General features: G+C 44.8%; 2 protein-coding genes across 4 annotated transcripts; one reads left to right on the top strand and one right to left on the bottom strand.

Annotated features, from left to right (window-relative positions):
- Positions 1 to 29: 29 nt before the first annotated feature.
- LOC125297048 (protein CutA homolog) lies at positions 30 to 3,986 on the top strand. Of its 3 annotated transcripts, XM_048247194.1 has the most exons (8): positions 150 to 170; positions 313 to 367; positions 672 to 755; positions 1,975 to 2,123; positions 2,446 to 2,505; positions 3,244 to 3,289; positions 3,491 to 3,540; positions 3,674 to 3,986. In XM_048247194.1, the coding sequence occupies exons 3-8, from the start codon at positions 699 to 701 to the stop codon at positions 3,771 to 3,773; spliced, it is 462 nt and encodes a 153-aa protein (XP_048103151.1). In that variant the 5' UTR covers positions 150 to 170; positions 313 to 367; positions 672 to 698; the 3' UTR covers positions 3,774 to 3,986. The 3 variants fall into 3 exon arrangements, with proteins under 3 accessions (XP_048103148.1, XP_048103151.1, XP_048103150.1); XM_048247191.1 differs by lacking the exon at positions 672 to 755 and having other exon boundaries at positions 30 to 170; XM_048247193.1 differs by lacking the exon at positions 150 to 170 and having other exon boundaries at positions 187 to 367.
- Positions 3,987 to 4,888: 902 nt separating this feature from the next.
- On the bottom strand, positions 4,889 to 19,989 carry si:zfos-169g10.2 (somatostatin receptor type 5). The gene is made up of 4 exons (XM_048249038.1): positions 19,754 to 19,989; positions 8,316 to 9,099; positions 6,738 to 7,196; positions 4,889 to 6,630 (listed from the first exon to the last, which is right to left on the bottom strand). Exons 2-4 carry the CDS (start codon positions 9,048 to 9,050, stop codon positions 6,364 to 6,366), a joined length of 1,461 nt encoding a protein of 486 aa, XP_048104995.1. The 5' UTR covers positions 9,051 to 9,099; positions 19,754 to 19,989; the 3' UTR covers positions 4,889 to 6,363.
- Positions 19,990 to 21,732: the final 1,743 nt, after the last annotated feature.

Raw genomic sequence — 21,732 nt, forward strand, 5'->3', positions numbered from 1 at the left:
ATCAAATATGGACATTTAACAAACCCGTGGTGGATGGAAGATGATTTAAAAGAACGCCACCACACTGAATTATTCTGCAAATCCCGGTTTTGCCGGCGGAAGAAGGGTAGAAAAGGTGACGTAAACAAAATTTTACACTTCCTGTTAGCGTTTGCGACAGTTGGTGTAAAGTGCGTTTTTTGTGACTATGAATACGTTTACTTCATGACCGATAAATACCAATAATGGAGCAATAATGGACAAATGTATCAGTTTTACAGTGAAATGCAACCAATGTTTGTAAATTGTCATATATTTGTGTTCTTCTAGCAGCGCTGTGATTTACGGCATCCGCTGTTATCAATCTGAAGCTGTGCGTTTTGAACTGGTACGTAGATGAGTTTATGTGTGTCGGTTTTACAGTCTATGGTTGAAACAAGTATGATACGTTCACCGATTGTATGTAGGTTGCATGTATGTTTTGCAAGTAAAGACAAAAGTTATGGCATGCAAGAGTGAAGAAGCTTGTGTTTTTTACTGAGACATACCCAGTCAGTCAGACTGCATACAGCCAAGTGCCCTGCCCACATGGGCGAGTAATCTAGCTAGCAGACTATCTTGTGTTGCATTCTTGGTTTGGCTAGGTTTTCAACTCATATCATAGTCAGTTTTTTGTGGTTTGCATGTTATAGATATAACCTGAACGTTGCTGTCAGGCAATGCGCTTTGGACTTCTTGACAGTCAGCAAGGTGGAACTCTGAAAACCGTCGTTGTGGTAAGTTGTGTTGATTCTAGTACAGTTGGCAAACATTCGGTGCCTGTATGCTTTTCAAGTAAAGACAAAATCTATGGCATGCAAGAGTGAAGAAGCTGATGTTTATGCTTGGTGCGTATTTTAACCCGGGTTTCATCTGTGATGTAAGCGACACACTTACGAGGGAGGTAGCAGAGAGAGAGAGAAAGAAAACTGATTTTCCATAGTGATGGTCAGTCTTTCAAAGTAGGACTCGCTGATTTGAAAAACTCTGTACTCCAAAATGGCAGTATCACAAGTCATAAACACATGATGAAATTATATATTTCACATTCTTATTTTCATGAGCTGCAAGGCGATGCTAGCCTGGTTAAAACAAAATGTCAAAGGAGATCTAGGTGGGCGTGACCAGACCAGTTCTGTCTGTTCCTTTAGGACAGTGGTTCCCAACCTTTTTTGGCAGGTGATTCACGACATGATGTGAGAGAGAGCGCATCTCATCTCTGCTGTAACATCCAGTTGAGAGCGGTATTTTCCCGAAATGTCCTAGCAAGCTAATTTGTTTGTTTCGCCTGGTTGTTTTGTTACTTTGTTTGGAACGTTGATCAAGCATTATCATGATGATCTCATGCAGGATGTCTATGTTTTTTTTACATAGCTGGATTGTAATGAAGGATCCGATGACTTACTTAACTTGGATATCATGACGATGTTCATATTTTTTAATTAAATGCATATACATTTTTATGTAATGTACTGGTCAATTGTAAGATAGACCTAATATCTCGGCCAACTCCATTTGAATTTCAGGCGACCCCACATGAGATCCCGACTCCAAGGTTGAGAAGCGATGCTTTAGTATCTTAACCCTGTCTATCTCTTTCTCCATGTTCCTCTCAAACTCTCTCCTGGGTTTAAACACTTATATTTGATGTTATTGTCAGGGCCAGAGCCAGAATGCTTGCCAACAGATCTGCCAGCTATGCTCACATATAAGCTTTATTTGTATATTTATGTTCCTGTTGGTGTTTGCATGTGCCTGGCCTCAAGCTGCAAATGGCTTAATGCCATGTTTATGTGTTAAGTTCTTTTGGATCAGTCACTTACATACATAAACATTTTAGTTTCAGTATATTTACCTTTAGAAACTGACCTGAGGGCTGCATGCTTCTCCTCAGACTGTGTTGGTCAGTGTATTTACCTCTATAAACTGACCTGTGGGCTGCATTGTTTTCCTCAGACTGTGTTGGTCAGTGGGTTGATGCTCCCTCTGCTGAGGACTGTGGGATTGCGGGCGTTCTCCATGGCTTCAGAAACCTACACCTCAGGCACTCACTCCGCAGCCTTCGTGACGTGTCCCAATGACACAGTAGCCAAAGAGCTGGCCCGGTAAATGGGAATACCAATCATCTAGCCTGTTGAATGGGGATACCGATCATCTAGCCTGTTAAATGGGAATACCAATCATCTAGCCTGTTAAATGGAAATACCAATTATCTAGCCTGTTGAGTTCCTCTTATTGTCCACAGGGTGAATGCTTGAAGTTGTGATGGATTTCAGTGTAATTCACCATCCCAGTGAAATGTGCTTTATTTAGTATTAGGCTAAATTACTTTTTTTGTCTGGTATCCTCTATGCTAGACATATTTGTTTGTTTACCATTTATTTGGTGACCTCGTCATCAATAACCTTTCTGTTTGACTTTTCTCAGTGGCATTGTGGAAAAGAAGTTAGCTGCCTGTGTCAACATAGTGCCTAAAATCACATCAATGTAAGTGATGTCCAGTGTTTTGGATGAGACAAAAATGTGTATTAAATATATTGATTATTTTGCAAAATGGTGGCCAAATTTAATGTCTCAGGTCTGCTTGATCAGTGAAGATGTGTGTTACCTGTCCAGGCTGAAGGCATATACATTGTGACTCAGTTAGCACAAAATTGTGTGTTCTTAAGTGTCAAAAGCAAGGAGTCTGGCAGTAGAAATTGTAGTATTTCTGTTGTACATTGAAATTGATGTTTTGTAGTCTGGGTCCTTCTGGAGCCAGATGTCTGAGGCAGAGATACTGAGACTGCTTTACCTCCAGCTGTTCACACTATAATGGCGTTGTTTCACTAAAAGCAGGTCAACAACCAAATAATCGATACATTTGTAGACTTGCCAACAGATGGTCAGAGAGCTGCAATGTCGCCACCATCTGGCCTAATGGCAGCTGGCCTAGTAGTAAAGGAATTTTAACTCTGATCTGAACTTTTCTGCATTTTGTGTCAAGTGGAAACAATGACTGCTGCTGTTGTTAACTGTTTCCAAGGAGCTGTGTGTGTGTGTGTGTGTGTGTGTGTGTGTAGCGATCATGGTTGCTTTAATATAACGACCTCACCTCAGACACTGCTACTTTAGTTCGGTTATTAACCACATCTCCCTAAAAAGATATTGAAATCTGTATTTCTTGGATAAATTTAAACTTGTCACTGTAGGCTAATAACACAGCTGCTTCATGTATTCATACAGATATGAATGGCAGGGGAAGATTGAGGAAGACAGTGAAGTATTGATGGTGAGACACTTTTTTTTTTTTTAAATTCTGCCATTAGATTATAAAATGTTCTGCTACTGAAGAATTCCCTGCTGCATCAGTAAATGTATGACTCCGTCTATGAGTCTAATTACACAGTGGACAGGAAGGGTAGTTGAATAATTTGATAAAGCACCCTTCATTGAATTTCAAGTGTGTCTTTATCCCTGTGTCTGCCCACAGATGATTAAGACGAGGAGCTCCAAAGTTTCAGAACTAGCAGAGTATGTCAGGTAAGACCAAGTAAACTAAATGGGCCCTGTGTAGGGCAAACTGTCCCTTTGTTGGGCTAAAGTTGACCGTTTATGTCCTTCCTGACTAACAAGCCTCCTCTGACTGACGTCTGACTCTCTGTGTTGAGAGCAGGTCAAACCACCCCTATGAAGTGGCCGAAGTCATCAGCCTGCCCATTGACCAGGGAAACCCTCCTTACCTGAAGTGGATTGGTGACGTCGTGCCTGAATGAGGAGCCTCTCTCAACAAGTACTCTAAAAAAAGCCACCTACAGTGTTGAAAAGTTAACTCATTTGACACACATGGAAATGATACCCCTACATATATTCCTTTTATTTGATAAAGACTGAAATCATTGTAACTGCTCCTTATTTTAATCAGATCTGCAGATGGGTTCCCCTCATGCAAATCTGGATTATAGGCAATAAACCACCATGAACTTGTACATTTGTGTTGGGTCAGTATCTCAATATTGTTGGAATAAATCAAGTGTGATGTGTGGCTAGAACCACAAGGGAGAGACATTTACCAAATGACCGGTTAGTGCTTTATACCCAAGCCCCATGTAGCTCATCAATCGTGATTTTCTTCCATTATACCTAATTTGGTCTTTTTGGTTGTCAGTAAATTGCAATTCAATATTTCTTTCATTAGGAGAAATTAAAAAAGGAATGATTGGATTGGGTAGGAACATGTGTGAAAGTAGCTCTCTTGCCTAGAATGGTATCTGGTTGCTTCACATAAAGGACCTTGGATTTAGATTTATGTGCTTTATGTGTTTACATCTCATTTAGAGTAGCCTTGAGCATGCAAAGGCATTGTTGCAGTTATGCGGTTCTAGCAGCTGATTTGTATCTGCTGGTCAGCCTAACAGTCTTATAATCCGAACCCTATGTTTTCGCTCTGTCTCCCCCACTCCTCCCCATCATCCATGGGTTTCCTGCTCTATTACTGCATGGTGTTCATGAATAAGCACACATTTATGTCTTTTAAGTGTTGTTTGATGTTGGATCTTAAAGGTAGGCTGGTGCCATTATTTATTTCTTCGAAAAATAGTGTCTGTATGGTTGAAGTCTGTTCATGTGAACTGAACACCTCACTTTGCCCGAAGCCCACCTCAATTGCTGCCAAAGCCTCTGTTTTTCTTTTATATTTTCTCCAAATCGATAGCTCTCGCAGTGGCTTAACGTCAAAGTGTCTCTCCGACCTGCACAATGTGACCATTATCTATTCTGGGCGAGTAATGGTGGCATGTTGTCTGGACGTAGTGATGCATTTCCTGGTTGTGTTTAATTTTTGTTTGTCAAAAAAGATTCTCCTTAACAAAAACAGCATCCAACAAGTGAATTCAACACAGCATGTTTTAATCTGCCACTTCACACAACTCATGATAGCTGCTAGCAGCACAATGCCCACTCAACTGGAAAGTCACAAACACAAATTTAAATACAGGACTCCCACTTAACCTTCAAATAAACACGTTGTCATAGTTTTTTCTCTCTAAAGCAACCATGCCACAGATTAAGAAGGGGAAAGAGAAGACAGTTCTTCTTACAACTTCAAAAATTTGGACGTGTGTGTATCTGCATGCTATCCCATCTTTGCTGTTGTGTTAAGGTTGTACATATTTGGTTTTTCTTTATTGGGGATTTAATGGGCATGTACTCTATATTGAGTGTGCATGAAATGCACGTCAAGCTTCTGCAAGAGGGTGACTGGTGAAATTATGTTTTGGCAGTCATCTCTGACAAGTGTAATTATTCGGCAGATTATGTCCACGTGGCACGCAACTCTCTCCCCAAATGCGCAGTGTCTAATAGCCGTACCTAAGCTGTAATGGCATTCTTTTCTCTCAGGTGCACCTATTGTGAGCTCCACAAGCGCATAAAATAGGCAACGTGAAAATGGCGGTTGGCCACGCACGCTCTTTTTCCCGCCTTCGCCAAACTGTCCCGTTTTTTCCACAGAGCCTTCAGTCAGCAATGGTTGATGTGATTGTTCGGTTTTCAACCGATCGGCGTGCAGCCCTGGAGGGCAGCTCAGGTCCACGCCATTCAGCGGCGTTGCCGATCGGAGATTAGGCGCAGCCGCTGGGATCAATTAGGGGATTTCTGAGAAGCCAGCACACGGGTCCTAATAGCGTGAGGAGCCGACGGCAAATTGGCTTTAATGAAGACTGAAATTGGCTTTAATTGTACACCCTGTTGTCCTTCAGCAAAATGAGCTTCATTTTCTCTCCAGAGATAAAGCTGGCATGATTATTTTCCATGTTTATTTCCTAGGACGTGGATCGCCTAATGTATGATCGCTGCAAGGTTTTTCTTTTTTTGATGCGTGAGGCACTTTCCACCAGGAACATCCGGGGAGAAAAACAAACTGATTAGCGGAAAACCAACAGTGATGACAAGGACACTTTGTTTTACATGTTAAACAACTAAGCGGACCGTGATGGCTGCGTGAATGAGGCAGCTTGTACAGCAGCGTGTGATGGTTACAGAATACCAGTACACAAACAACACGTATCCCCCTCTACTCCAGTGCGAACCTACTGTAAACTCTGCTGGAACTGAGCCAACGTCTGTCTACAGTCATGCTTTTGTTCAGTCGTGAGAGAAAGTCATGTTATTAAGTCAAAGGATTTGAAGTCATTTCTAAATCTACATAGGCCTATCCTTAGTGTGTTTTTTTTGTTTTTTTTTCCTTCAAATTATTTTCCTTCATGGACCTGAGGGTTTCAGCTGCTATTCACAGCCTGATTACCTGGCTAATGAACACCAGGACTTATAGTCAGGTTTATTCAGAGCTCGTAGTCAGGTAACGTGTTATAGGTAGCTGATTTCGAGCACGGAGCTGTTTTCCACAGGGACGTCGGGGAGAGATCTGACGTTGCCGCTCCGGGCTCCGTTGACCACCAGGGGAATGACCACTGTGGGCCCCGAGCCGAGGCCTTCCCTTGGCGTCAGATCCCCGTTATTAGTCTCGTGCCCTGGGGCAGCGCCTGCCTCCAGCTTCCTTGTCTGTGTGAAGCGTCCCCTGGGTCCCTCCACTGACCCGTTACCATTCTGCGCGATCTTGCAGATCTCCACCATCTGGACACCACCCCCTCCTCCTCCTCCTCCTCCTCCTCCTCCTGTGTCACCCCTTCCTGCTCTCCCTCCCCATCTTCCTCCTCCTCTTCCTCCTCTTCCGGGTTCACGGTGGCTATCAAGCTGTTCTGGGTGTTCAGCTCCCACTTGGGCATCTCCTCGGCGGGCAGGTGCCTTTCGCCCACGGTGGCTGCCCTCCCTGGGCGCCTCTGCTGCTCGCCGGTCATCTGACCGGCCGCTCCCCCGCCTCCGCCTGCCCTCTGGCTCTCCACCCTCCGGGAGGAGCGGCACAGGGCCTTGCGGAAGCCGCGCTTGAAGTTGTCGGACAGGAAACCGTAGAGGATAGGGTTAGCGCAGCTGTTGGCGTACGAGAGCACCACCACGAAGTAGTAGAGGCCGCGCAGCTCGGGCGGCAGCAGCACCAGCAGGTTGACGATGTTGAGCACGTAGAAGGGCAGCCAGCACAGCACGAACACGGCCACCACCACCACCACCATGCGCGTGATCTTGCGCTCCGACTTGCGCCGGCGCACCGAGGCCGCTCGGGCCTTGCGCCCCGCGCTCCGCACCTGCAGGGAAAAGATGGCAGGTGAATCAATGGCAGGTGAGTTTTGAAGAAGGTACAGTATATCTCACTGTCCTTCAAAAGCCTCGTTAGCATTACAGTCATTTCCTGTGTATTAGCATTACAACGTTAACATTACAACAAAGCATTTGTGTCTATTTGTGCGCAGAACGTCTCAAACTGGAGCAGTTAGGGCAATCAAACACCGTACCAACTGTCTCGGTTTTCCAACGGTCGCTGTGGTTGCTCTTATAGTCTTAACAAGAATAGAATGGACATTCCCCTGCTGGGCTGAGTTCCATATTATTAAAAAGGAACACAAATGAGGAAGTAAATGACTCAATGGAGAGGACAGTGACGTGCTCGGTACAATTTTTCACTTTGGAATTAGTCATACAGTAAGATTTGTGCACTAACTAGTATCCATGGTAATATGCATCATCAAGGTCCCTGGTATAATAAGAAGTGTCATGAGTTAACATCGTTTATGTTCATTCTGCTCCTCTTAACTCCTCTGTGGTTGTCACCTTGTACTGAAATCAGAGCCACTAACTACCAGTTCTCTGGTAACTTTACAGTGGCCACACGGTGTCTGTCCAAATGTCCACTCCAAACATAAAATGTTCACTATATCAGTGGCTCCTAATGAGGTCGGGGCTGCCAGCCACAGAGGGGAGCCAATTAGAGTTGTGCAAGGGTAAAACCCTCATTTCAGAACTCTCTTAAAGACAGTCCAGGGAAAAAAAAAAAATACTGATGATGAAGCATGACTTATTCTCTGAGGAGAACTCCACAGCTTAGACACGGCTCAGAAGAAATGAACTAGGGAAGCACATTTTAGTGAGAGAATTCTAGATTACATCTAATGAGACTCTCAAGCAGCGAAAAATCGATATTCAAGTCTACGTCCGTCCATGGCTAGACAACTCTGCGGTTAGGATGCAGCAGGGACTTAATCTGGTCTGCTAAACCTGTGCATTGACAATGTAAAACCCCCCCTTCGCTAGTACTGCGGACAAAAACAATGTGTGGGTTTATTGTCTCGCCTTGCTCTGTCTCTTGGGCTGATGGTCAAGTTTAATCAGGGACAGATCCCCTCTCAGGGGGAAATCGAGGCGCTCACCTTGACCACGATGAGCAGATAGCACAGGCAGATGACCAGCAGGGGTGCGAAGAAGCCCACGACCGACGTGTAGACGATGAACGAGGCCTTCCAGACCTCGGCGGGCTCGGGCCACACAATGCTGCAGTTGCCGTCGCGCAGGACGTCGGCGTACACCACCACCGGCAGCACCGTCACCATGGAGACGGCCCAGACGGTGGCGTTGACGGCCTTGGCGACGCGCGGCTGCCGCCACTTGGCCGAGCGAATGGGGTGGACCACGGCCAGGTAGCGGTCGATGCTCATCACCGTCAGGCAGAAGATGCTGGTGAACTGGTTGATGGCGTCCACCGTCATGACCAGGCGGCACATGAGCGAGCCGAACGGCCAGGAGAGCAGAGCGTTCTGGACGGCCAGGAAGGGCAGACCCAGCATGAAGAGCTCGTCGGCGATGGCCAGGTTCAGGATGTAGATGTTGGTGATGGACTCGGGACGCGAGTAGTGCAGCACGATGTGAATCACCAGGGTGTTGCCGCCCAGGCCCACCACGCACACAGTCACGTAGATCAGCGAGATGAGCATGCCCGCCACGCTTGGCATGAACCCGCCACCGCCGCTGTCCCCTGCCACTAGCGTCCAGTTCCCAGAGGAGTCGTTCAGGAGCAGGTAGGAGTCGTCCCCCGGGAGGGAGGAGCTGTTCTCCCACAGGGTGGAGGGGGGCATCATGGAGAGACCAGTGGCCATGTCTGGGTGCATTGCGGAGGTGGAGGAAGTGGTGGCCTTAGACACTGGCAGGGCATCAGCACTGTGAAATGAGAGACAGAGAGGAGAGGAGCGTTAAAGGTTGTATCAGCGATGGCGGGATACATCACTTCTGTTGATGTTCAAACAAAACAGAGAGCTAGCGCGCTACTCCCTCCCCCATCCCTCCCGTGCAATTAAAACGCTCCTAAACGTGCATCTCGTCGGGTTATTGGTTGAAACACTTTATTTTTGCCTTTGAGTGGGTTGCCAACCCTTGTTGGTAGCAATTGTTTTTGTGTACAGATCTCGGAGCCTAGGCTGCCAACAGAGACGCGTTTTTTTGACGGCCTGCTTATGGGGCAGGCAGCTAGCGGATTGTTAGGAAAGATTAGATGAATGTGATCATTTATGTTTGGGCCTTTTTTGGGCCTGAAATCGCTGATACAACCGTTAACTATAAGATTCCCCCTGCATGGGTCACAGGACAGGCACAGACTTCCCAAGACTCCCGGAGGTTCTGGAAGAGATGTGATGTATAGAGAGGGGGTACAGAAGCGCCGGACACTCTGGCCCCATATTAATGTTTTTATTAATGATAACGTTTCAGCCTGGGCCCTTTATCAGATCATAAGGTCCTTCTTCAGATCATAAGGCCCAAGGCTGAAACATCATTAATAAAAACATTGCTATGGAGTGTGCGGCGCCAGCACTTCTCTACTCTCTTTAAGTAGGCCTTAACTTATCCGTGGCCATCAGCACCTCACATTTGCATTAAAAAGAGATGTGATGTATGTCAGTGGGGGTGGTGGTGATTGAGGTGATTGAGGTTATAGGGGCTACCTCCCTAAAATGGGAGGGCTACCTCCATGAAATGACTTTTTGCAGGTTGGGATGTCAGCAGGTGCACTCCTAGTATACCCCTCACATGTGCTGTGAAGCCACAGGGCATAACAGATATTAAAACCAAGTGAATGTAAACATCCAATTACATGCAATGTACACAGCGGTTGAAGATTGAGAATTGAGAGTGACCATGTTCACTCAGGAATATCTTCTGGAGCATTAACAACAACAAAAAACCAAGCCTCAAGAAAAACAACTTTGCATTAAGATGTGCCGGATGTGGCTTATGGTCACAAATTAATGCATCGAGTTCACAATCACACACGCGGCGCATACATACGTGGGTTCTGCAACACACCCAGGTGTGTGCATGAGTTTATTGGGTTGCTATCAACACCTCATAATGAAAGTTGCCCGTCCGTCACTCCCAAACGCTGCTGGCTGGCTAATGGTTACTAGCGGGGAATGGAGATTGGATTAGCAGCGGAGCGCGCACTCACCGTCTGCACACCCAAACGTGGCTGAAAACACGGGCGCGCCTATTAACAACGAAAGCGAGTGATGACAGCTGCCACCTATTCAGGGCTTCTGCTAATTTTATGTTGCTTTATTCTTCCGTAGCACATTTATTTGTGAGGGTTGAGGACACGTTAATTCATTCGTCTTATGTTTAACCACAAGGGATTTTTTTTGCCACATGCCTGATTCACATTTCTTATGGGTTAGGTCATGTTGACCAAGCATAGGAGAGAGGATGAGGCCCTCCCACATTTTGGCAGGTTGTTATTTTTCAACAACAGACATGGGCAGTATTTTAATTATATGTATTTTAAATACATATGTAATTACTTTAGACCATTTAAACCATTATATCTGTCTTTTTCTGTTTCATCATCCCCTTACAACATTGAAAGTTGAAAAAGAATAAAAAGTAACAAACTTTAGGAGCTTGAATTGTCAGGTGTGTCAAGTGCTACAAGACTAAAATTTGAAAACGATACAGATAAGATACTGAGGGAGAACATCAGGACATGGACCCCTTGACCTTGAATACCTAATAGCTGATGTTCATTCTCCCTACAGGACAGTATTAAAACCTCTTAAAGGATTTGACATGAGGATGTATGCCAGGGATAACATCCGCAGAGGTCTGCAGAAATAATGGAGGAGACGGACGCAAAGACTTCCCCGATGCAGAAAGAGTTTTCTCCACCAAGTTAACTAATTCTGTATATCGGGACACCTTACAGGATGTTATTCTGTTTGTCCCCCATGTTGCCAGTCATGTATGTAGGCAATAGGCATGCATTTATAGCACAAAAAGGCAAATGCAGATTAGTTAAAAAAGAGGCCGACCTGTTAAATTTGTCGTACTACATTCATTGGTTATGGGAAATCATGGTGGGTAGTTTGCTATGTTACAGTTGATTCCACTGTTACGAAGTCTGCTTCTTGTCAGTTCAAACATCGTTTACATTGATATGGGACGCTGGTTACATTTTTACCAGATCTACTTCATAGGAGCCCCAGTGTACAGAATTAATAGCCCTCTGCCAGCCAATCAGAAAATAGATAATAAAATGTCTTGTCTCTTGGGGATACGTTTTCAATAATATGCCTTGTAGGTTATTTAAAAAAATTGGTATACCATGATTGGGTATTTTTGTATTTCCAAATGACTAATTACTTGTATTTTACTTAAATACATTTTTTTCACATCAGTATTTTGTATTTTATTTTGTTACATTTTATGAGCCAGTATTTCTAGTTTGTAACAAAATAGTTTTTGATTTGTATTTGTGCCCTCTGATTGGGTTCAGATCTCCAGTGCTTGCTTTTAGACGGCCAGCTACACAGTGGACAAGAGCACATACTCCAATCAGTCAGCCATTCATGCGGAGCATCTGTTGGTCTGGTCTGCCACGGGCTGATAAAGTCACCAATTGATGAGGCAAAAAAAAAGAAAGAAAAGTGTTGGGAGGGAAAAGGACAAGTGCAGAGTGTCAAGTTTCAGTCCAATTCCTTTACATATTTATTCTATACTCATAACACTGACATGTTGTGTTGGAGAGCTGGCAAAACACTGAGACGGATCTAAAAATAGATACGAAGTGCTGGGCAAATGGGTGATAGATTGTGTACGCTGTGTTTAAGAGTCTCACTTACTGTTAGCACACAAACTGAGCCTGATTGTAAGTGATTACAAGGCTCTAGAAGAATCACACATCGTTAGTGGGGACTGGTTTTAAATTGAGATTGCTGTGTGGTAAGTAGGCTACATTTACTCACCATCTGGTGCAGTCTCTTGGCATTAGCCATACTAATTATAAGACTGCAAACGGTCTTTGATCATTTCTGTTGCATTATAGTTAGAGCACCAAAGGTGAAGTCAGTGTTTTTTTCTTTCTTTTTTTCAAATATCCTCATATGCTCCTCTGTCCGTACTACCATACCCTCAAAGTTTAATTGGTTGAATGTTATTGGAATGTTTTTCCCCTCCAATGTCTTGGTGTTTTTTTTTTCTCTTTCTCAGACCGCACAATATTCCATACTGAACTAAGAGTATGTTAAATATGAGGAAGATTTAGTCAAACATTACAAAATGTGTTTTTAAAACTCAACCGAATTCAACTCTTATGTTAGCGATGTCCATAGGTACTAAGCACACCATGTATTCATGTTCAGGCAGGAGAGGGGCCTTAGTGCCACAGAAAAAAGCTCCTCAAACAGACAAGGCTTCCTTGTTCCTTGTTAAGTATGAGGGGAGTCTGAGGTAAAAGCTGGACACAGCACACTCAAAGACACTGGCCATTTTCCAGCGTATTTGATGCACCACCAAGCCTCTAGTGCCATTCAAGGATCTCTCGGCAACAGGGCCACCAACGCTGTACCTGAAGGAGGCTCAGCTGCGAGCGGGAGAGAGAGAGAGAGGAGGGCAGGAGTGTTCTCCTGTTCACTTCATCTCCTCTTCACTTAGCCCCACACTTCACTTTATTAATGCCCACACACAGAAAGGGCGGCCATAAAAGCTTTCTTTTCCTCGCCTCTGGCTCAGGAGTGTTTCGTGAGGGTTTTCGGGGGCTGTTCACTGAAAAGAGAGGAAGCATCTTGGTTGAGAGTGCCATGTGCGAGCAGAGACCTCTCCATGCTCCCTCAGTCTCCTAGCATTAGCTTCCTGCTCCCCTCCCCTCCCTCCCCTCCCTCCCAACACACACACACACACACACCCACACCCACGAGCACGAGCACGCACCCACACACACACACACACACACCCACCCACACACACAACACACCCCACACACACACACACACCCACACACACACACACACACACACACACACACACACACACTGCTGTGACCGGCGCGCCTGTTATGGCGGTGATACAGTGCAGCCCTTCGCAACCCCCTTTCCGGTCGGCGCTGCTGACTCTAATGAAGCACACAATAGATACCAGCCTAATCTCCAGGGCCCACAATAAGGAGAGGTGCAATCTCCCCGTGCCAGAGAGAGAGAGAGAGATAGCCAAAGTGCCCTCCACCCCTCCACCACCACCTTCACCACCTCTCGCCTTTGTTCCCGTTGCCTTTGTCGTCGTCCAGAGGTGGATCATCAGGGCACGTTGCCATGGGGACTGGGGGGCTGCTGGACTGGCCCCGGCTGATTTATGTGGGGTGTCCAAAATTAGTTGGGGTGGGTGAGTGTTTGGTGGGTGGATGGATGGGTAGGTAGGGTGGAGATCAGAGGGAGGGGACTAGTGTTGATTGACAGCTTGGACTGGACTGATATATGGTCTGATCTGTTGCCGGGACATGGAGCCACTGATAAGGTTGTGAAGTCACCACAGATAAACATCTGAACTGGACAGATGTTTTACGTCTTGAGATTAACATCAGCCCCTGACCACAAAGGGAAGAACACGTACTGTACAGTTCAGTGATGCAGACATTCATGTGTGTCATCAAAACTGTAGGGCAGATGTCTCTGGGTTTGTAAACGATAGTCTGCCAAGCTTCTGCTGACGTCTTAATGACTTTCTCAAGCTTGAGGTGAATCTCATGGTTTAGCTGGAACACAGTTGTTCAACTCAAACACATGATAGAAACATGACTGCATCCATAAGCAAATAACTAATGACATTCATTTCATAAAATCAAGCGCAGAGAATCATCCCTCAGGTTTAACCGGCAAACTGTCGAAAGTATTAATAATAATTAAGTGCTCTGAAGAATGGTGTGTAAAGTGCATTCACATGCTTCCTTGTAGGTGATTTCAGCACACTCTGAGGGCTAGTCCACACGTACGAAACCGATCTTTTTTTCCTTCGTCTTCCCTGAAACCGCATCAAGAATATTTGCGTCCAAACGGATCCATCTCAACACGACTTAACACATTACTTCATACCCCAGGCATATAGGTGGCACTGTTTCTTTACAGAAATTGACCAAAGTTTGTGCTTTACAAACAGACAGAATAGGCTATGACAAAATGGCTAGTGCAAGGAAACCAGAATTGTTTGTGTGGACTGATGGTGAACTGTTAACTGTAGTCAACTGTAAAACTAATAAACTTTATTTTACGGTTTGTGAAGGATGCAGTCCCGTCCTTTATTTGGCTAACGCAGGTAGGCCTACTAATCACCTTTACTTTCTTTGGTTGTAGGATAGTCCGTGATTCACATTAGTTTTGGCTATCACCGCAATTAGGCTACTAAACGCAAGGCTTACCCAAGTTCTAGGCTATTCTGTCGCCACATTTATAATATTGCTATAAAACCTTTGTTAGTAACAGTCAATACGTTTGCCTGCATCAAATCAAATCGCCGTGATTTGCATTCAGTGTGCTACCATCGGCTTAACGTGAGTTCTAAGCGCCTTTGTATGCTTATATCTGATTTCCTTTCGACTGTGAATGCATGTATATAAGTTGTAAGACATGTAAAATAAATGAATGACACTGGCACTACGCACAAATTAATGTAGCCTAAACTTACACCGCACTTTCCTAATAACTTAAGTTCTCTCGCAGCGTCACTGTACAGTAGCTAGAATGCATTAAAAACACCGGAAAAAACAGTGTTCAGTCCACCAAGTCATAAGCTATCCAGCCGCGCAGCACCAGTTGTGATATTTATCTTACGGAGTGTAATCGTAGGTAATGTCATGTATGAAAACTAGTATTGTTAGGCAATACTATAAGTGCAAGTCCAGGGTAGCTGAGGTGTGGCGATGACATCATCGATAATGCAAGCAGGATGTCGCGGTTTAAGCTGTCTAAAACTAATTCAAACGGGCTACGGTTTCAGATTTCTCCACTCTGGGACCAGGTTTCAGAAAAGTGCGGTTTCAGGCAGTGCGTTTACAGGATTCGTTTGGCCAGGACGAAGCAAAACCTCTGCGTTTAACCTAAAAAGCGTCTCCGTGTGGACGGGCCCTGAGTCAGATGGTCAGTGTGGGTGATTTCAGCACACTCTGAGTCAGATGGTCAGTGTGGGTGATTTCAGCACACTCTGAGTCAGATGGTCAGTGTAGGTGATTTCAGCACACTTTGAGTCAGATGGTCAGTGTGGGTGATTTCAGCACACTCTGATTCAGATGGTCAGTGTGGGTGATTTCAGCACACTCTGAGTCAGATGGTCAGTGTCGTTTCGCTTTGTGTAGCTACACCATTTACTAGCGCTCTGCGGAGGTCCAGAGAATGCTGGGGCATTAATTGGTGTGTGAAGAGCATCAGAGAACACTCAGTGCGAGCATTCCCACTGACCTCTGCGGCCATACGGTTCAGACAGCCCCGGCCGGCCTTTTGTGGGACCTGTCTGATTGTCAATAATAAATATATGCTTTGTAAAAAAAAAAAAAAATAAGCCAGTAGATAAAATGTGGCTTTTCAAAAGCGAATAACTGCCCTGACGCCATTAGGGAGCGCATGCTTATTGTTTAGCTCTAATAAGCGGTGGGTGGTGGAGGTGGTTGGTAGCAGCGTTCTGGTTTGTCTTTGATTACATTACATTACATTACATTACATTTGGCTGACGCTTTTTTAGCCAAAGCGACTAACAACATGGTAAACAGTTTAAGTTTTTGAGCAATTCTCAACAATTTTAGGACAATTTAAAAACATTAGAGTACAGTAAGAATAAGTGCATCAGTGAGTGCTGTTTTTAACAGTTACTTATCAGTTTAAGACGGCTGGTGAGTGCTAGGATCAGTAAGACTTGTTGTAAGTGTTGCTATGAGAGGAGATGTTCTCTAAAGAGCTGGGTCTTCAGGAGTTTTTTGAAAATGGAGAAGCATGTCCCTGCCCTTGTAGGAACTGGCAGTGTGTTCCACCAACGAGGAACAACAGATGTCCTCGAGTCGGCATTTTCAAATAAGGATCAATGAGCCGGCCGCCGAAAAAAAAAAATCACATTTTAAGGGGCGCAAAATGCCATCCTGTGCAGTGATTGTGTGTCGAAGAGGAGCGTAACCATCGAGGCCCCTGACAATGAGACGGTGTTTTAATGGAGACCAATTAGCTGACAGGGGGCCCTCATGAGATCGGCCCTCGGAAGTTCCCCCACTCGGCTCCAGGGGGCCGTGGAGTAGTCTTGCAGTTGACACTGTTCAAGGGAAACTTTGGACTGGACACAACGATGTCTCCAGGGAGTCATTTCAAATGCCCAATTACTCTTGGACACAGCACATTTTGACGAGGGGGATGGGAGGTGTGCGTGTGTCCGTGCGTGCATGCGTGCGTGCGTGTGTGTGTGCGTGCGTGCGTGCGTGCGTGCGTGCGTGCGTGTGTGAGAGAGGGAGTGAATAAATGACAAAACTGGGGACTTACTGTTGGGTGTCAAGGCCGGGCGTTGGCACTGTACATGGGTGTTTATGCGTGTGAATTTAATATGAAGATGAGTGTGTGTGTGTGTGTGTGTGTACATCTTAGACAAGATTGTAAGTGTCATTTTGACCCACAGAGATAGAGGTGCAGAGAATGTGGGCAGCTGTTGACAGCAAATTGACACGGCAAGGTGAGAGGGAGAGGAAGGGGGAGGGGGCGAGAGAGAGACGTCATCTTGGACTCCATGCACCCCACATCAGAATGCCCACATAACAACCTGTCTGTGTGTGTGTGTGTGTGTGTGTGTGTGTGTGTGTGTGTGTGTGTGTGTGTGATGCGTGGCGGCGCGATGGCGTCTTGGGCATCGCGTCGCGTCTTGGCGATGGTAACGTGTGTGTGTGTGTGTGTGTGCGTGCGTGCGTGCGTGTGTGTGCGTGTAGAAGTTTTGTTTGAACTGCCACTGGCATTTTGCCTGTTTTGTGTGGCCAGAATTCTCGACGATAATAATACAGTGTTGACAAATTAATCTCCGCCAGAAGATGAGGGCCTCAATCTAAGCCATTTCCACCTACGCCCACAACTGTTCCTTTCCATCAGTTATTGTATTGTGTCTGATGTGTGCATGGTCAATGCGTTGTTTATCAGTATATGAGAGTGTATTCTTAAAGGAGTCCACCTAGTCCAAGGAGTTACCTAGTCCAAAAAGGCTGAAAACAGTTCCTATCCAGCTGAGGAAAATGTGCAGTTCCAGCTGTGTATTATTCATTGGATAGGATAGGATAGGATTTGATTTTAATTCTATATATACTATACTGAATGTATTCAGGACATTATTGAGATATTGATGATCTGACATTTTTATTATTATTATTGTTATTTTAATTATACCACTGTAGACACACACTGTATATAGCCTAGCATGTCAGAGAACATTTTCTACCTCTGTCTTGCCAGGACAACAAATAATATTATCTATAAGGTATAAGACAAACCAACCAAGACAGTTTTTTGAAAAAAGGTGAAGGGTGATAGATAAACAAATCCCATAGTGTTATGTCATAAACATATCCCATAGTGTTATGTAAGATTTTTTCCCTTCTAGTTTTGTATATCCAGTGTACATTTTCCATATACCAGAATACATGTAAAGAGTTAATATTAAAACCACAACCCAGTAAACACGTTTGGCATACTATACATATTCACTTAACATACTGTAGCATACTGAAATCTGAAACCATGTGAAATCTGTTCTGCTGGCCGAGCTGCATAATGGATGTGTCTGACTAAAGATGTGACATGACATTTATGTTTTCTACAATTAAAAATGTTTCTGGACTGGAAAACAAGGATCTAATTCTGAAGGCATGAAAGGAAAACGGTGTTTGTAACCTATGCGTTTTATTGCCTCCCATTGCCTTTTATTGTTGACACTTTTATGACCGTCACCAGAGAGAAAGACTTGTGATGCATAAAATGCATTATCTTTTCATCGTTCGTGGCAGGTTCGAGATCATTTATCTGTTCTATTTTCTTGACAACTCAAACAGCATATTGCCCAGTTGAACGCCGGTCTTGGGTAAGCCTTTCCGCATGTCGCCACTTTCACCTCGCCCATGACAGAATGCAAATAAACACATCCAAATCGCTGCCAAATTGGCTAAACGAGCAGGTTGGCAAATGAAAGCCATTAGTGGGGCTTCGCCAGGCAGGCTGGCGCGCAATTAAATAAAGAGCATCTCTATCTCCAGCTGCATCCAGAGGTGCCACATGTTAACTGGAGAGGGGGAGAGTGGCAGGGGTGAAGAACCGCTAATTGCACTCAGAGAGGAAGGTATAGATGGATGGATGGAGAGAGAGAGGGGGAGGGAGGAAGAAAGGCAGGGAGAAGGAGAGGGAGAGGCAGTGGTGGGGGAGAGATGAGGAGGAGGAGAGAAACGAGTGAGTGTATTCATCAGTGCTTCAGCCTCCCCCTCTCTGTGTGTGTGTGTGTATGCAGAGATGAGGGGGGGCTGATGTGAACAGATGTTGACTCCTGGATCCGATTGATCAGGACGAGATGAATTAAGTGTGAATCAATGTTGTCAGTGTAAATCAGTAGAGGAATGAGAAAGTCAGAAGAATGTGTGTGTGTGTGTGTGTGAGAGAGAGAGAGAGAGAGAGAAGAAATGTATTTGAGTCTCAGCAGGAGTTTGTGAACCATTTGGAATCAATAAAGGGGCAGAGGCTTCGTTGACAGTGACAGAGGACCCGCGTCTGGTGTCTTCATCACATCCATTACCAAAGAACACCCATTCCAGAACACAGCAGCCCCCCTCAGTCACCCACCCCTCCGTTCAGAGGGCAGACACTCTCTCAGCCTGTGATAGGGTCTAACCTTAAAGGTGTTCCTCAATTCTGTGTGTGTGTGTGTATGTCATGGCTGCTCTGCCTCTAGTAAGATGATAATGTGTGTGTTTGCTCTGAGCTGGTTGTTGTGATGTGTGATGAGAGATCTCACACCTGCATATGCATAGGCTGGTCTGGTACCACACACAGGTTGTTGTTACCTTGGTTACAGTTGACCCCTTCATACCGGTCCCTCTCCCAGTTTGGCAGTGTTTCTTGCAGCCGGTACACACACACACACACACACACACACACACACACACACACACACACCAGCCCCTGTATTGCTTTCTCCCTTCATTCTATTTCTTACCCATGATCAATATGAAAGACACAGAAAATAAACCGGACTCTAGAAATCTACAGCCCCACAGAAAGCATTTGCTTGTCCAAAAGTGAAAATACATGCTGACTTTCTAATGTTTATGCTCACTGCAAACGGAGAACATGCGCAACTGTACAAAACCTGCACATGTGTACACTGATTTGAGACCGATACACCACCGTGCAGAAACAGTACATGTAAACATGAATTATCCATCCAATCATTCCATCCAATAATAAGGTCACTTCAGAATAATGTTATGTTACGAAGGTTAGCCTACATCATATAAACAAACATCATAATAATAACAAAAAAGAGTGGAAAAAGAACTTACCATCATAAGCAACTCTTTTCGGTTAGGCATTGCCTCATGACGCGCGCCGCGCTTGCCTTACGTTGCGTTATGTTTCTGTTTCCCTACTCAGCTCGAGAGTTTCTCTAACTGTCTAACACGTACGGTGCTCGAGGCGTTCAAATCCACGGCTAAAATTACGTCGCTGTCGCCATTCGGCTGGCGCAACAGCATCCCACACAAGAAGTGGCAAGGGGAAGAGCACTCCGGAGCTTCTTCTCGACTCACGGTGCTGCACCAGCGCGCTCCACCACAGTGCTGCTGCGGGTCATAACAGTGAGAGGGAGTGAGCGACTACTGGAGTGAGAACAGAGATGTGTGTGCGTGCGTGTGTATGTGTCTGTATGTGTGTGTGTTTCTGTGTGCGCGCGTTCGTGCGTAAAGGAAGTGCGATTAAACGACAAACCAACACATGTGATTAAAAGAAAAAAAAAGAAAACATTTCCGACCAGCGAAAATGTAGGAATTTATATGAGCGAGCATTTCCGCTTGGGCGCGTTTAGACCTCACGCCGCGCTACCACTTTGCGCGTTTGCTGCGGAATATTGGGTAATACATATGGCCCTGTAGTCGTCAAATCATTACGCGTTGGCGGCTCTGGCTCTTGCCCTACGTCTTGTGGCTGTGAAAGTAATAATAAAGGAGAGGCAACTATGGCAGTTATGCATGTCACAAGCTGCGGTAACAAATGCCTTTATGGAACACGCAGTACCCTGGAAAAGCCCATTCCGTGAATGTTTTGCTAAATTAGTGTGAGGCTATTACATGTCTTAATGGATGAAGCTATTTTTTTATAAAGGCCTTGGCAGCTCCAGCACGTGCTGCCTTCTCATATTTGGCCCAAACCAAAAGGACTCCAGAGCTGACCCCCTTGCTACTGCGCGTTTCACGACCTGATGGCCCTGCTTTGCATTAACACAAGACCTCACCCTCATTAACCCTGAAACGCAGAATCTCCACTGGTCTTCAGAGGAAGTTGACATGCAATATAAAGAGAGAGAGATTGGTGCCATGATTTTGGACATCACCAACAACACCAGGCGTTTTTAGAATCACCCGTGGTTACCACAGAGCCAAATTTGTGAAACTCTGTGGTGTGACACACAGAATCTGGAGCAGGGCAATTTTGGCCCATTGATGGAGTGGGTGATGGCAGTGATTAGTGAATCTCATCCCAGTTGGTAGTTGTCAGGCTGTCCTTGCATGGTAAAAGGCTGAAGCCAATGATTTTTCAACATGACAAAGAGATGGTACGCCACCTCCACTTCCTGCACCTCCAAATCACACACACACACACACACACACACACACACACACACACACACACACACACACACACATACAGCAAAAATGAATATCCTGCAATTATTTAATCAGCCTGATGTCAATTGTTACCCAGAAAAACTCTGCTTGTCAGTACCACACAATTTTTTCTCTGGCAAAATGTCAATTATCAGAATTAACTGCTACCTTCTCTTTCTGGATACTGGCTGGTTTGCAACTCCCAGTAAGCTGTACTTTAGAGACTTTTATATTTTATTTTGTTTGCTTCCCATGCTTTTGACCCCATTCCTAACCTTTTACACATTTGTATTTAAAGGTGCAGTCAGCAATTGTGCAGGACATTGTGTGTTGTTTATGTTTATGTTTAAACAATGTGCATTATATTTCAATCGATGATATGTCAATCGATTAAAAAATGTAATCGAATTAATTACATACTCTGTGATTAATTAATCTAAATTAAATGCATATATAATTTTTGCTGTGAAAGTATTTTAAATATTTAAATTAAAATGAATCATTGAATAATCAGCATTAGTGACATTCCCATGGAGACAGGCAGATTTTTATTTTTAAAGGCCAGTTATTTCATGGATCCAGAATACTGTGCATCCTGATAAAGTTACCTTGGCCTTTGGAATTAAAATAGCACCCATGCCAACCTCTTTTTTGCCTTT

The sequence above is a fragment of the Alosa alosa genome, chromosome 7, assembly GCF_017589495.1.
Source record: "Alosa alosa isolate M-15738 ecotype Scorff River chromosome 7, AALO_Geno_1.1, whole genome shotgun sequence".
In the NCBI taxonomy this organism is placed as follows: Eukaryota; Metazoa; Chordata; class Actinopteri; order Clupeiformes; family Clupeidae; genus Alosa; species Alosa alosa.